The sequence below is a fragment of the Emydura macquarii genome, unplaced genomic scaffold (genome assembly GCF_026122565.2).
Source record: "Emydura macquarii macquarii isolate MOO-44397 ecotype Brisbane River unplaced genomic scaffold, CSIRO-AGI_Emac_v2 contig_705, whole genome shotgun sequence".
Classification (NCBI taxonomy): Eukaryota; Metazoa; Chordata; order Testudines; family Chelidae; genus Emydura; species Emydura macquarii.
The window spans coordinates 4,221,336-4,236,659 of record NW_027130842.1 but is presented as its reverse complement, the minus strand read 5'-3'; the positions used below and the strand labels follow the sequence as shown (position 1 = coordinate 4,236,659).

Here is a 15,324-nt window from a genome sequence, read left to right as displayed (position 1 = left end):
TGTCTTATCTGTTGGACCCTGCATTACTGAAGCCCTTCGATAATTTATTTTCCTTGTTAAAACAGATTAAAACCACCTTTTAATAACTGGAACTTCTTCAAGGAATTGTCTCCTATTTTATCAGTTCCCTTCCAGATCTAGTTCTTCCAATTAAGCTATAGTCTTTCAAGACCTTCCCACAACTGTTAATAGGACCTGCACTTTACACAAACTGCAAAGCATATATATTCCTTAGCCATGCTAATTTAACCCTTAATATATAGGTTCAATCCTACACTACCCCACTGTGAACATACATTTTAACAGATTTAAGCACCATTTTAACCAGAAGACAGTAGCATCAATGTCAATAACCTGAAGATGGGCTAAATGGTTTTAAATGAATGAATTTTTTGTAGATCACTGCATTTGTAAGTGTGAAATTTCTAACTACATTTGAGATAATCACATTTGCCTAGGTGTCTATAATCAGAGTGAAATAACAATGAAGTCTTTCAGTTTTAAAATATTTCCAAGTTTGCAAACTTTTCATTCTATCCTCTTGAATTTAGATAGGATACTGAAAAGCAAAGAAAATCATCTTTTAAATGCATATTCTTGAATAGTTCTTTTTATAAAAATAGGTGCTCTGCCCCAACAAAAGTGGACCCTTATCTCAAAATGAACCAAATGGTGTTTGGGACTGTTGTACCCATGACACAAACCCCTAATCCCAACATATAGATCCTGTAAGGCAGGGGTAGTTAATAGGTGGACCGCAGGCCAAATCCAGATGGCCAGATGTTTTTGAATGGACCCCAAAATCTTTATTTACTTATCATTGTTTTTATTATTTTCTCTGAAGTCTAGACTTTGACTATACCTTGATCAAGAAATTTGAATCTTGACAAAAAATAGACTACCCATGCTGTAAGGCATGGTCAACCACAAAATTAGATTTAGAAACTACCCAGAGTAAGTCCATGACATACTATGCTAATCAGGAATAAGCCCTGTGAATACTGCCCTTCAGTCAGAACATGCTTAATTAGAATTCACTCAGGTTTCAGTGTTACAGCAGCATAGCTACAGCACATAAAGGTGTTGATTTTTCACTCTCCTGAACCCTGTAGCTATGTCAACCTAATGAAGTGTACACAGAGTCTCAAAGGAGGCTCTTATTTTCATTCATCACAAAGGAAATAACATTCACAATACATAGATCAAATCTGGATAAAAAAATCCTTACTCAGATAGATAGGTAACAATTTGCTCCCTAGCCTCAAAAACATTATCAGTGTCTTTGGTGCATACATTGTGCGTTTAGTCTAAAGGATGGCTAAACTTCTGGTATGTGAGCCACTTCTGGATAAGGCGATGTTATATGTAAAAACCTTACGTTTTAAACAGATTTTAAAATGGCAAAATAAAAGAGTGGTCATTATTCAATTTAAGTTGTATATGCGAAACCTGGTTAGCTAGCACAATACTTTTATTTAAAAAAAACAAAAAAAAAAAAACAAATATGTTCTTTAATCACAAACTTGGGTGCAAAAAATGGTTATGCAGCACATAAGCTGTATTTCCTAGGACATCATGAACCTAGGGTCAGAATTCTACCACCTTTTCAGGTATTAAAAGCCCCAGCTTCTGGTCAGATCTCCTTTTGCAAGGCATCGTAAGGTGTTCTATCTTCCAGTGGTCCTCTAGTTGCATTAAAATCAACTTTCAAAAACTAATAAAATGTCATCTTTTAAGAGTCATAATCCCCGCCCTGTCTTGGTTGCAATGTTACAATTAAATAGCAAGTATTGTATTTACTTTATCCCAATAACTTTTATATACAAAACTTCTGAACACAGACTCTCTCAGGGTAACATTTGCATGTTTCTGACTTCTGTATACAAATATTCAAGCAAGCAAAGGGAGGAGAATAACCCAATATTGCCAACTCTTGGGAATTTATCTTGTGATAAATCTTGTGATGATTTTTTTTTTTTAAAAGCACCAGCCCTTGGAGTTGGCTGATTTTGTAAATGAAAGCAGAGAATATGGTGTTTAGTCCATGCGGTTTGTATTATCTAGAAGGTAATGCTATGATGTCTGTCAGTGTGTTGGAGCATCGTTCAGAAGGGCAGAGTTAATGTTTTGGGGATGGGGATGGTGTTTACCTAAACTCTTTATTTTCTGACATTCAGAGCTGTCTTTGTTCTGAAAGCATACAAGGCACTGACAATTAACCATTTTTGTTAAAGTTTTGGGTAATGAATTCCCCTTATTTTTTGAGGAAGTGGTGCTAGTGAAGGGGGTGGGAGGACTTGGTTAAGGAAACCTGGGGAGGTAGACAGGGAGACTTCCTGGAAATACCTCAGTGCTACTCCGTTGCCAGCTTTGCCTTCCTCCTACCCTCTCCATGCCCACAGTAGTGCTGGACGGAGGATGGTAGATGATTGGGAGTGAGGAGCACATTTGCTGGCTGAAGGCAACAAGGGGAAGCAAAGGAGCTCCAAGTTCCATACTCTACTTCAGGGAGTAATGGACAGGGACAGGGCTGTACACAGCTCTGAAGCAAGGGAGGATTGCAGATGAGTGAAGTGAACCATTCATCTCAATGGAATGTTCTGGAATGTATCTGATTGCCCTATGGAGAAGAGCACAGCTTGACACAATAGCTCAGATGTGAATTGACCTATTTACCTTGATTGGTGGTGTTCTGCTGCTCCCAAAGTCTGCCCCAACTCCTATTTTTAAGACCATCTCAGTATGCACATAGACTTTAGAGCAGTTTGAATATTAGTCCAGTCCTTATTGGGGGTGCAGTATCTGAAGACCTGTTGGCCAAATAACCCTCAGCTTACACCAGTAATACTACCCTGCCCAGCAATATTATAGTGGGGCAGTAGTACTACCACAGTTAAAGCTGCACCATTTTAACAAGGGTGAAAAAGTTTTATGAAAATAGTCACTGGGGATCAGGTATTGTTAAATGTTTATAGTAGCTTGTTCACTGCTTGGTGTTTTCCTATAGTAGTTTGTAGGGGAAATTTTACTGAAGTTTGCTATGAATATTTTTTTTAAAGGGCCACATGACTAAAATTTTTCCAATGTCTGACGTTTTCTGCAGACCCCTTTTCTGCACAAACTGTATAGCGTTTTGAAGGGTAAAGCTGATAGGTGTGAACTGCTGGTTTGTGTTTATTAAAAGAATGCTTGTAAAGAGTTTAAATCTAAATCTATTTTCTGTTTTTTTTATTATAAATGTTACTGTTTGACAGTATCCTGCTGCTGCATTAGCCATTGTGGACCCTAGCTGTTGTTTTAAAATAGGTGTCTCTGTCATGGATTTGTTCCTTGAGGCTCAGCAAGCTTTTTGAACATGCTGTCATTGAGTCACAGCTGCTTGCTTTTCTTTGATCACATTCAGTCACATTGTTCAGGAAATGGGTAATGAGCATACAGTAAGCCTGGTCTACAGTACAGAGTTAGGTCAACCTAAGGCAGCTTACATCGACCAAACTGTGTAAGCATCTGTACTACAATGTTCCTCCTGCCGACTTAATTCGCCTCCTACACCGACGTAATAACTCTACCTTGAGAGGCGTAGCACTTAGGTCACTGTAGTGTCCATGCAGACACTGCATTGCTTACGTCATTTGTTGCTGCCTTTGACAGTTGGAGCTGCCCTGGGCCTGACAGCCCAACCTGACAATGCCCCATTTAAGTCGGTGCAAGAACTCCTGATGAGGACACACGCCACCAACAGAGGGAGCATAGTGTGCACAAAGAGCCAATTTTAATTACTGCGATGGCTGCAGGTCAACCAAGTTAACTTAATTTCATAGTATAAAAGTGCCCTAAGATTACATTAGTCTGCTGCTGCTGCTTCTTACTAGAGTCTTTCATCTTTCCTTTTCAATGCTAATGTCCTTGACAGTACCTCTAAAATAAGATGTGGGAATGTGTGCAATTTTTAGAGCACTTCTAAGTATTGGATCTTAAGCCAAGGCTTGATATCAGGGCAAAATTTTCAGGAGCCATTGCAGAATTCAGACAGAGCAACTGAAGTGCACAATACATTCTCAGAAAGCTGCTGAGAGCAGGACTCAAACTCTCAGTATGTGGCTGCTCCGCAGTTCAGTGACTCAGTATGTCACCTGGAACGCCCACTTACTCTGACATTAGGTTGCCTGTAAACACTCTGGTCTGCAATAGAGCCCCAGTCCTGCAGCACACGCATAAATGACTATCATTGACCTCATCAATATGGCTCGCGGCACGCTGTAGATCTTACCCTAAATAACACTTTAAATGTTGCTTCTCCAGTGAGGGTATGGTGCTAGACACTAGTTAAAATCCATTCCAAGCAGATTATATCAGTTTAGGGAGAATCAGAGTTTTAGGGTACATCTACACTGCTGCAGGGAGCGAGCTTCTTGGTCCAGGTAACGGGCTTTGCTAGCTTCGCTTCAGCTAGCACACTAAAATAGCGGTGTACACTTTGCAGCTCCGGTGGAGACTTGGACTAGCCACCTGAGCTCAGAAAAGAGCTGCAATGTCCACCCTGCTGTTTTTAATAATCTAACACAAACAAAGATAGCATGAGTCTCTCTGCTTGCTCTGGGAGGCTCATTTCCAGCTGCAATATAGACATACCCACAATTTGAGGCCCAGGTGTGCACAAAAAGTTGGAATTGCAATGTTTTGATGTCATGATTTTTGGGAGTGGGGTAGGAGGGGGGAGAGCTTCCAGTGCTATTGCTCTGTAATATAATATGTCCGAAAGCTTATAGATACCTTAAAGCAGTGTTTCTCAATTATATTTCGCCGCGGCACCCTTGCACGGCCATGCAATACCCTCTGCCGACAAGTCCAGGAAATCTTCCCCTTTTTGGCGGCGCGGTGTAGGCTGGTTTCGGCAGCACGCTCTGTAAGCAGTTTTCGGCGGCGCGTTCACATCGGTTCGGTGGCGCGCTCACAGCTTTTTGGCGGCGCCATCAACTGTTCCGCGACGCGCTGCCAGCTGTTCGGCGGCACGCGATTTCTGTTGATTTTGGCGGCACGGTTCCGCTTTTTCACGGAACACTTCAACTCAGCCCGTGGAACCCCAGGATTCCACGGAACGCTATTTGAGAAGCACTGCCTTAAAGGCTTACCTTAGAGCCACAAAGGGAGATGGATTATTCAGTGGTACTTGGTGAAATGGGATGAAATTAAGGAAAAAATAGAATTAAAACATCATAAATATGACAGTTGGTAGATTGGAATAATCTCCAAAAACTAGTGAAGGGAAACCCAACTGCTTGAGTTGTTTAAAAGAAGGCTAACTCAAACACAGAAGAATATTCTGTAGGAAACAATTCTTTGATATCAGGAAGTAGACTAAGTGGTTTAATAACTTTCCCATCTCTAATTTATATATTCTTGTGTCGTTGTATTCAGATTACAATTTGTACTGATGTTTTTAATCTCTCAATATTGATGTCTATTGCATTGAACTTTTCAAGTAAGGAAGTTGTTTCTGTTCAAACTGTAAATTTGATTTTTAAGTGAAGTGCTGTAACTTTTTTTTTCATTTGAAATTTGTCTCATAATGGAGGTAATATACATTCTCTAAAGTATCAAATAAATCGTTCGTTACGTTATACCACCAGGAAACAGAAGTCCCTAGTGACAGACTTCTGCCACTACCGTGTTAACATAATACCCAGAAATCCTGACTCTTGAGATTAAATAAAGTTAAAACAGCTGATGCCTCATCAAAGACTAGAAAATGCTATATTTTTGATTTACAAGACTCTGCCTTTACTGTTTGGGATATTAAGCAATAAAAGGAGTAAGATATAGAATAATACTTTAAGTCGTAGATTTTCAAGAGGATCCTAGGAGAGACAATATTACCTGAAGGTTAGAGCATGGGAATAAAGAGTGAAAACTCTTGTGTTGTCTGTCAGCCGCTTTGTTTGGGTAAATCACTTTGCTTCCTCACAAGTGTTGTGAGAATTAGTATTTGTAAAGCATTTTTAAGATGAAAAGCACTGTTAGTTGCTTATACTCGGTGACAAAACTATTTCCACAAGAACCAGTTAAAGGAGCAGATGGAGATGGCTTCATGTAGGTGTCTAAAAGGCAAATGAGGAGTGGTAGGATGTAGAATAAAATTTAATTAAAAGTTTTCCATGAGACATCGGCAGCTTTTCAACAAATAGTAAGAGATTGATAAAATGTTGTTTTGATTTATAGTGGTTCCTGTCATTTCAGAAGTTGGAGATCAGTCTGGTGAGGTAGGTTACTCCAGCTCTCCAGCAGAAGCACCTCCAAGCAAGTCTCCCTCAATGCCATCCTTAAACCAGACTTGGCCAGAACTGAATCAGAGCAGCGAGGTTAGTAAAAGCTTCCTTTTTAGCTTTCGTATTTAGTGGCCACTAACTAAACTGTGTATAAATACATGTCACATATGTAGAATGTAACTTCATGAATGTTAAGTTTGTGAAACTTTCTTGCCTTTCTTATATAATCATGCAAGATTTCTAATAGGTTTTTTAACAAACCACAGTTCAGAAGAAATAGTATAGGAATGAACACTGGCTCTGAAGAATAACTTGAGCAGAGCAGTTGACCTTTCACTAAAACATAATTCATATATGATCATATGATGATTTTAAACGCTTATGATTTTCCTTTCTCCCAAATCAGTAGGGAGCACAGTGATATTTAAAATATCACTCTCCTTAATTAAAATTCTGCTTGATCTTAATACAGCATTCTTGTAGTATGCTTGCTGAAAAATAAATGTTTAATACATAACTTACTCTTCCACATCTTATACTCAGAAGGCTTTTTAGACCAATACTAAGTTACAAAATACTTCTATTGGCAGTACACCTATCTCCAGGGGAATTTCCAAGTCTCATTAATGATGGAGCTCAAGTGAAAGCTTAAACTTAATACACCGTCAGCAGAATTAAGAATCAATTTTTTTTTTTTTTTTTTTTGGTGATGGAAATCCTTACCCCTTTGTCTGCCAGGAGTCAGGGTGTGAAGATAAAGGAGAACAGCTGCTTTGCCTCCACTAGTTCAAGGGAAGTTGAATTTATAATGGCACATGGGTGGAGAGGCAGCACATTGAAACAATAAGAAGCTGTTCTTTGTGATTCTTGGCAGCTCCATTTGATAGTGGCCTTCTAGCTGTTAAAGTTGAATTTCTGAGAACAAAGGTTGTGCTCAATTACCTGTTCTGAAAGGGGAAATGGTAGGCGCTAGAGATGCAGACATGCCAACTCTCGCAGATGACTTAATTTCTAAGGGTTGGTCTACACTTACCTCAGCGATTCGGCGGCAGTCAACGGGAGTTACGCAAAGTACACAAAGAACTTGCGTAACTCTCATCGACTTCTGTGCCTCTCTTTTGCGCGCAATCTTCACTGCACTGCAGTTCCCGTCGACGCAGCGCTACGCCACTTGAGGAGCTGGTTTTAGTACGTCGACTTCTGGATCGATCTGACGGTGGCGACTTTGCCGCTGTCAGTGTAGACATAGCCCAAGTAAAATTACTCCTGACTCATGATTTCACAATAGAACTTTCAAATGTATTTGAGCATTCTATCCCCAGAACATGAATCAGGATTAATTTCTGTTGTCAGCCAGCCCTGGTCATTGCTCTCGCTCAGCTGCCCGGGGCTGAATGCAGGAGCCCCTCCTTGCGGAGCAGGCTGACAGCAGGAGTCCCTCATTGCCTGGGACTGAGAACAGGAGCCCCTTCTTGCAGGGCAGTTGGACAGTGGGAGCTGCATCATTTCGGGCTGACAATGGGAGCTTGAAATGGTGATATCATCTAAATGTTCAGTGATGTGCTGGAGAGGGCTCTTGGGAGAAGTTGGTACGAGAGCAGGGGACGCTCCCAGAAACTGCTTGTTAAAACCACCACCCAACTAGAGAGAGGATTGGGGTGATTTCCCTGAATCTTTGGAGTCACCCCTTTTGGAGTCACCCTGGAATCCCTGCAAGGGAGAGTATCTGTAGGGCTCATACACTGTTCCTGAAAAGGAAATCCGTTTGTACCGAATAGGCATTTTCAAGAAAATGTCCTAGGGCAAGATGTCCCCAGAGCCCCCTAACATAGCTCCATCCCTAACCCCATCATATTACATGAGCTAAGCACTGTGATACACTGTCAATACTTTATTCATGAAAAATGTAATAAAGTATAAACATTTCCAAATAAAATGTAGGTGCCCAATATATAAATTTGTTTGCTAAGTGATGTGTTCCTCTTTGGTTGGAGGTGAGGAGAGTACTTTTGTTTAAAGGAAAAACAAACGAATAGATTCTTCAGTCTCTCAGCCCTTCTTTCTACAGCACAGATATCCCCAATTCAGAGAGTTTATCACAGGCTAGGAGGGAAAAACTAGTGAGATCCCCTGACAGCATTTCATTGATTACAACAGCCACATGTGATAGGCAGAGACACAATCTGGTTTTAGCAAACGAGTTAAATTCAGCTTTCCCATAACTTTGCACAGGTGCTTACAGGAAAGCCTATAACAGTAAGTGCTAAAGAAGCAGAGAAGGGTGGATTGTTTTTGTGAAGGTGGAACACCACATACAGAAGTATCATACAGTCCCATATTTTCTGATGATTAACACTTTTCGTTCAAGTGTATAAATTACTTGAAATTATCAATTGAGGAAAATAATTTGTTGATTGTAATTATCCTGTTGTTAATCCAACAGATTATACTGGGTAAATATGTTGTTTGTTCGCTGTTAAATGCTTATTCGTCTACACAGAAAAACATATCTCAAATCCTTTAATTGACAGGTTCCCAACAATCCAATTAATTCTTGTTTAACACATTTTCACTTATTGAGATAGTTGTCTATATTTGTAGAGATTTTATAACTAACTCATTCTGCCGCATTTCCTGCATTGACACACTAAATACTACTGTTGTTGTATGTGCCTAAACTAGTCCAGTGGAGACGAGGATGTGAAGGCAGAGTAGAGCTGAACAAATCCAGTGGAGATTTTGCAAAGAGTTCAAACTGTTCCTTGGGTTTCCAAGATTTGTTCAAATTTGCAAACCACTTTTCTTGTAAATTTCAACTCATTTCTGTTTCAGAGGAGATAAAAACAAATACAAGGTTTTCCTATCTGAAGAGACATCTTTGCTGTATGTGGATTAAAGGACCACCCCAAACAAATAGATGATTCTATATAGTACATATAATTACTGTGTTGAATTTTGGTTATATATACTGTTTTCTCTTTTTCTGGTCCTTTTGTAATGTTTTTCTGTCCACTATATTTTCTTTTTTTTCCCTCCACTGGAGTTTTTATCTTTGCATTAGTGTGGGGCCTCCTGCAGCAGGAGGCAAAATCCTCTTACTTTGAATAAATATGCAGGAATAGGCAGTACTTGTGCTAGTCACATACAGTGAGAGAAGGCAGAGGGAAGATCAAAAATCAGAAGGTGAATTAAAAAATTGATTTAAGCTTTTATAAAAATCTTGTGATTTTTAGGCCAGTCATGATTTTTTGGGGTCTGACTTGTGATTTTTGAACTGTTGGGGTTGGCAAGGAAAGCTAAGAAAAATGGACAAATATGCAGATGAATCAAATTATTTCAGCTGGCTACATGTTTCATTGAATGTAGGCTGTTTGCAATAAAACAATCATTGAGTTCTCTAGGACTACTACTACATATGTCCAAAACTGTGGGTGTTTAGGCTCTGTGGTGCTTAATTACATGATTCTCTAGTGCAGTTTATCCCAGATACCTTATATATTCAGTGTCCATGAACTGCCAACTGCAGGAAATTTGCTTTTGATTTCAGCAGGTAATAGTTTTTACAAACTGAATAAGAAGAAGAGTGGGAGAGCTCAGTTTGAGCAAATAATCAGTTTTGAGACCAGAATTTGTTGTTTGCTTAATACCTTCACTTTCAAAATGTGAAGTGAGGGTCTATAGCATCTCAAAGTTTGAGAGGCTCCATTAGTAAATTAGTTATAAAATAGACTGCAGTGTATCATCTAGTAGAATTGTTGCACCTGACACATGAGAAATTTTAAATCAGCACATGAAGATAATAATAATAATGAATAATAATAAAGCACATTTTTAGTGCAGATGCTTTATAGTCCTGAAATGAGTAATCCACCTGCAAGATGGCCTCAATCCCACACAAATTTATGGTGGCCCTAGTGGAAGGCATTGCCTGAAAAACTTTGCAAGACAATTCAAAGCAGTAATAAATTAGTGAGCTGATTTCAGTAAAATAAACTGATGATACCTTTATGAAATATTAACATGCATCAGGTTTTAACAGGACATTTGTTCTAAATTTTTGTATTCAGCAATCCAAGTTATCTTTAAAGTTGCTTTCTGTGTGAACAATCCATCAGTTAGAAGAATAAGAGAACTACTAATTCTTTTTCTATACTCTGATGTTGACTTTACATACTCTAGAAGATTAACATAATATAGCTTAAGGTTTTTTTAAATAAATTGCTGTTAAGTTATTTTCCATATCCAGATTTTGGCACTTAGATAAGTCGCTTAAATTTTCAAGTGCTCATCATCCAGCAGCTCCCATTTACCTCAAGTGACTTCAGTGATGTTTAACAGGATGTCTGCTTCCTTGTAATATTTTGGAGGTATACAAAATGGGTGCTCAGCACTTTTGAAAACTAATTATTTAGGTGCTTAAAATGGATTTAGGAGCATAACTTTAGGCTCTAATTTCTTGCTAATAAGAGAGAAATTCTAGTTCTGTGATTGTGCCCACAATGGAAACACACTAAGGGGGAAAACTGCAAGAACATCACTCTCTGCTTTAAACAAGACTACTGTACCATCATTTAAATATACCTTTTCCCTATTTCAGGCATGTAATGTCTGAACTCATCCCCCATGTGTGAAATTTTGGCTGAAGGAAACAAGAACAAAGTTTTTGTTTTCTCCTGAAATGTCACCTTCTGGGACCCAGGGAATCATTACTTTTGGCTGAAAAAAGGAAACATCTGTTCCTACTTTGTAAACATATATTACATGGAGCAATTTTCATAAATAACATTTCACTGCAAGATGAATGTACCTGCATCAACATATAATGCATCTAGAAGAAAGAATTTGTACTTAAATTCTCTTTGGCTTTCCTACCCTGTGTTGAGCCAGTGCTAAGTTATATCTACATGATGTAACTTGGATTTTGAAAGTATAAACACTTATAGGTAAATTCTTCTATGTTAGAATTTGGGAGGCCATACAGTCATACCATTATGTGTAGAAAAGATGTAGTCCCAATATATAGTACCTATAGTCACAATAACGATTTGATTTAATCGATGTCACAGTAATTTGACAATCCATAACATAACTATTTCTTGAACAGGTACTGCCACTACTCAACACTGGTGTAAAGAACAAAATCTAACCTGTAATGGTTCTAGTAGGCAACCTTACTACACTAGTGCAGTTGCTCCACAGTCCAAAATCACTTGTGTCTTAATTTGTTCACCTGAAGTGGCCTGTGGGCTCTTTTCTACTGATGTGGCAGTCTGAGACTTTTGTTGTCAATTTATCAACCTACAAGGATTTGGGAAAATACCCAGGTTAAGGGGTGCTAGCATAGACTAGTTGTACTAACATTGCAGTTAGTTATTTCTTAAGTTCAGTGTTGCTGTGTAGTTAAAATAAATGAAATAGTATGATGATCTTTATTTTTTAACATCAAGATAATTCTACTTCTTGAAAGATACCATCTGCAGGATTCTCATTCCTAATATTTTCCTTCCTAGGAGTTTGTGCTGAATTTCTCAAGCTTTTTAAAGTGTTTAAGGTTGTAAGGGCTTCCTTGGTGTTCAGTCACTAGCCCTTTACTTTAACTGTTGTTTTTTAACCTCTCTAGCCTGTTTCTCTTTGACCATGCAGAGAAGGGCTCTTCAGCTGCTGCTCTAGGTCTTTATCACATTCAGCTTCAACAGTATTTGGGTATCCTTTATACTCTGTTTCTTCCAGCTTTCTGCTTGGGTCCTTGTTTTTATACTTTTTGCTGCACTCACTACTGCTAGCTTGTGAATACAGGCAAGGTACTGGCCTTAGCAGATCTTATGAACCTTGGTTCCATGGTCTAACCTTTACTTTGAATATTGAGTACTTTGGCTTCTTCCCTCTTTAACTCAACATTGGTTGCTTTAAAAGGTCTTTATCCTCTAGCTTCGTGTTCTAAAAAGTCCAAAACTTTCCTCCCTGACTGAGCACTTACTCATTCTGAAGTTTCTTTTTCTTTGACTTCGTTGTCTGTCTCTAAGGATTTTGACTGCATACTCAGTCGTTGAGAAATTCTGAGGCAGCTATTAATGAATGAGCACATTATAAAGCCCTGGTTGGGATGATATAGCTGAGGTTAGTCCTGCTTTGAGCAGGGGGTTGGACTAGATGACCTCCTGAGGTCCCTTCCAACTCTAATATTCTATGATTCTATGATCTGCTATCTGGGTGATGGGAATGCTGTGCAGTGATGTCACATCTGGTTACATATGTACCTTGAGCACTATGGCATTGTAGGAAACAGCTCTGGCTTTTCTAGAAACAACCCTGCGAGCCAAACACTTCAAGTACGACTTGATGCCAGTAGGCAACTATTTAGACCTGTTATGAATGTTGGCTCTCTTGGCCACTTAAGTCTTCATAATGCCCATGACATGTTTCATCTGAAAACAGCTTAGTGGATTCTGAAATCCCAGCAGAAGCAGAGTTCAGAGGCTTAGTGTCCAGATGACACACCTTCATGTTTGTATTTTGCTCTGGTAGCAGTACAGGAGCCATCTCCATTAAGGAAAGGACTTCTAAATACCACTTGTTCAAATTGTAATGACCAATGTACCCAGACTGAAATGGGAAGCCAATGCAGAGTGACTCCACACCCAGGTAACAAAACCTAGGAGATATTTTCTACAGATGAGATCAAGGATGTTTGGAGACCTATTATTCAAAAGGTGGTTCTGGGTTAAACCATTGAACACTCAGCGTAAGAACGGCCATATTGGATCAGACTAGTGGTCCATCTAGATCAGTATCCTGTCCTCTGACTGTGACCAATGCCAGAAGCTTCAGAGGCAATGAACAAACAGGCAATGTATCAAGTGATCCATCTAGTCCCATCTTCCTTCAAGGTATGTGGGAAGGTACTAGGTCACATTTCTTGGGCCACTAAGACCTGGGTATGAATGAGTTCTGTCCCGTGAGACATTCCTCATTGCCATGTATCAAGTGGCAAAGGGAACACTCTTGCAGATTGATGGCAATCCTGGTAAATCCTCATTGAGTGGTTTCTGGATCAGGAAGTGGTACGTAAGATTCTCCTTTAATGGAAAACCGGAGGTGAAGTTCTTCATCTCACATGAACAAGAAGTTTGTATTCTTCTGCCTGTGGTATGAAGAAAAGACCAGGTTGACAAGTCACATTTTTTTCTGTCCATTGGGTAAAGGAGGTTCCTGTATAGATTTCAGTTAGTACCTGTGGAAGCAAGTGCCTTGACAAAGTTCAGGGGGTACAAAAATTTTATCTGAATAGCCTCAGACTGACCAGACAAGATTCCTAACTCAATTGCATGTGGTCAAACCCAGTTCTTTCAGACTGAGGTTCTGCCATCAATTATTGCTCCAAGCCAGGACACTTCATTCTATTCCAAAATTGGAGCCCTTTCCCTGATAGGTTGGCCTTTACCCAGTTTAGAGCTTCATAAGTGTGGTGTCTCAAAAGTATATCTAAGTGTGTCCTGGTTTCAGAATCCATCTCTAAGAAGGAACTGCAGTTGTAAGTGGGAAAACATTTCCAGTGTGGTGCAGTGGATCCACATGAACAACTTCATTTGACCTATACAAAATACTTCAACTGTCAAAATATGATTAACAGCTTGTCTGTATGGGGACATTCAAGAAATTTAATCCAAATTAAAGGTGTGCATTTAAAATGGATTAGTTAAACTGCATTACATTTGTATTGAAACTCTCTCATTCAGCATTAAAATGGCCTTAATTTGGTTTATCGTAACTAACCCAAATTAAGACCACTTCAATTCTGAATGAGAGTTTCAACACAAGTCTAATCCACTTTAAATTCACACCGTTAGTTAATTTGGATTAATTTTCCTGAGTGTCCCAGGTAGACAAGGCCTTAGTGCTCCAGCTAGGTTCATTTGGCTGCCCTTTCAGCCTGTGATAAACTAGTCTTAATTAATTAGGTCATCTGAAAGACTCTTTTGCAGTGCTTTTTTGAGAATCTCCTGTTGTCAGGATCTTCATGTATTCTTGACAGAGCTGATAAAAGTTCCTTTTTGAGCCAGTTGATACATGTGTACTCAGGTTTCTTATATAAAGGGGCATTTTCTTGGTGGTAGTTACTTCCTATTGTAGAGACACCTTCAGGCACTAATGGGCTACCTTCTGCAGTGTTTCATAAGGCTGTGGACTCAGTCATCCTCAAGTTGATGATGGAATTCCACCTTAATGGGTCTATTGTACTACCAACATTCTTCCCAGGCCTGCTGCATTTCCATCCCCTTGTGGTTTTTTTCCATGCTCTTGTCATAAAAAGATTCTTGAATGTTCTAGTTGGAGTGGATGCAATTTGAAGTATGATCAGCAGCTCTTATATAGGATCCTATAGTGATGGTATTGCCCATGGAATTTGTGTGTTAAGAAATTGTTGACTTTTAGCATTATTCTGAAGCGGGGTGGGAATGGCTCATTCTTCTCTGCTTAGAGATAAAAACAAAACATTAATACCTTAAGGAGTTCTGCCTGTCTATTACTTGGGAGCTGAGACCCAAGAATGAGTGTCAGGCAGTATGTCTTTCAAGAAGTAGAATTATAACATGGGATTTTATGGTTCAACATATAAGTATATCAGTGTTGATACCAGTATTTGATATATACGTTATAAGAGATGAAAGAGCTAGCATTGCTTTAGGTTGTAACACAGATGGAGTCTTTGAATCTTAATTATTTGTAAAATACCAGCTTGATGTGGTCTTAAATGGATTTTTCCTATCAATTGAAAGCCTGAAGTTTGGAGTATAAGGGCTTGTCTATACATGGAGTTATTCAGCTGTTCAAAAACAGCTATTCCTGAATATCTCCATGTTTGGACAGCTATTCCAGAATAAGGGTGTCTTGCTCCTGTTTGCTTGATGAACTTTGAAAGTGAGATAAACTAGCTACACAGGAACCTGGCATTCTTATTCTGCAATAAATGTGTCCACGCTTGGAGTTGTTCCTGAATAGCTCCATGTTCAGATAAAATCATTAGAAAATGGCTTGGTGTTAGGGAATGCATGAATTT

At 39.1% G+C, this 15,324-nt stretch overlaps 1 protein-coding gene across 10 annotated transcripts in view; it reads left to right on the top strand.

The window, feature by feature from the left end:
* The window catches only part of REPS1 (RALBP1 associated Eps domain containing 1), a 106,674-nt gene that overhangs the window by 62,999 nt on the left and 28,351 nt on the right, over positions 1-15,324 (top strand). For 7 of the 10 annotated variants that reach the window (XM_067542325.1, XM_067542326.1, XM_067542320.1 and 4 more), the window contains exon 9: positions 6,220-6,359. In XM_067542325.1, coding sequence (XP_067398426.1) covers positions 6,220-6,359 — 140 coding nt within the window. The remainder of the gene's footprint in view (positions 1-6,219; positions 6,360-15,324) is intronic. The other 3 variants (XM_067542327.1, XM_067542323.1, XM_067542322.1) reach the window with 1 other exon arrangement.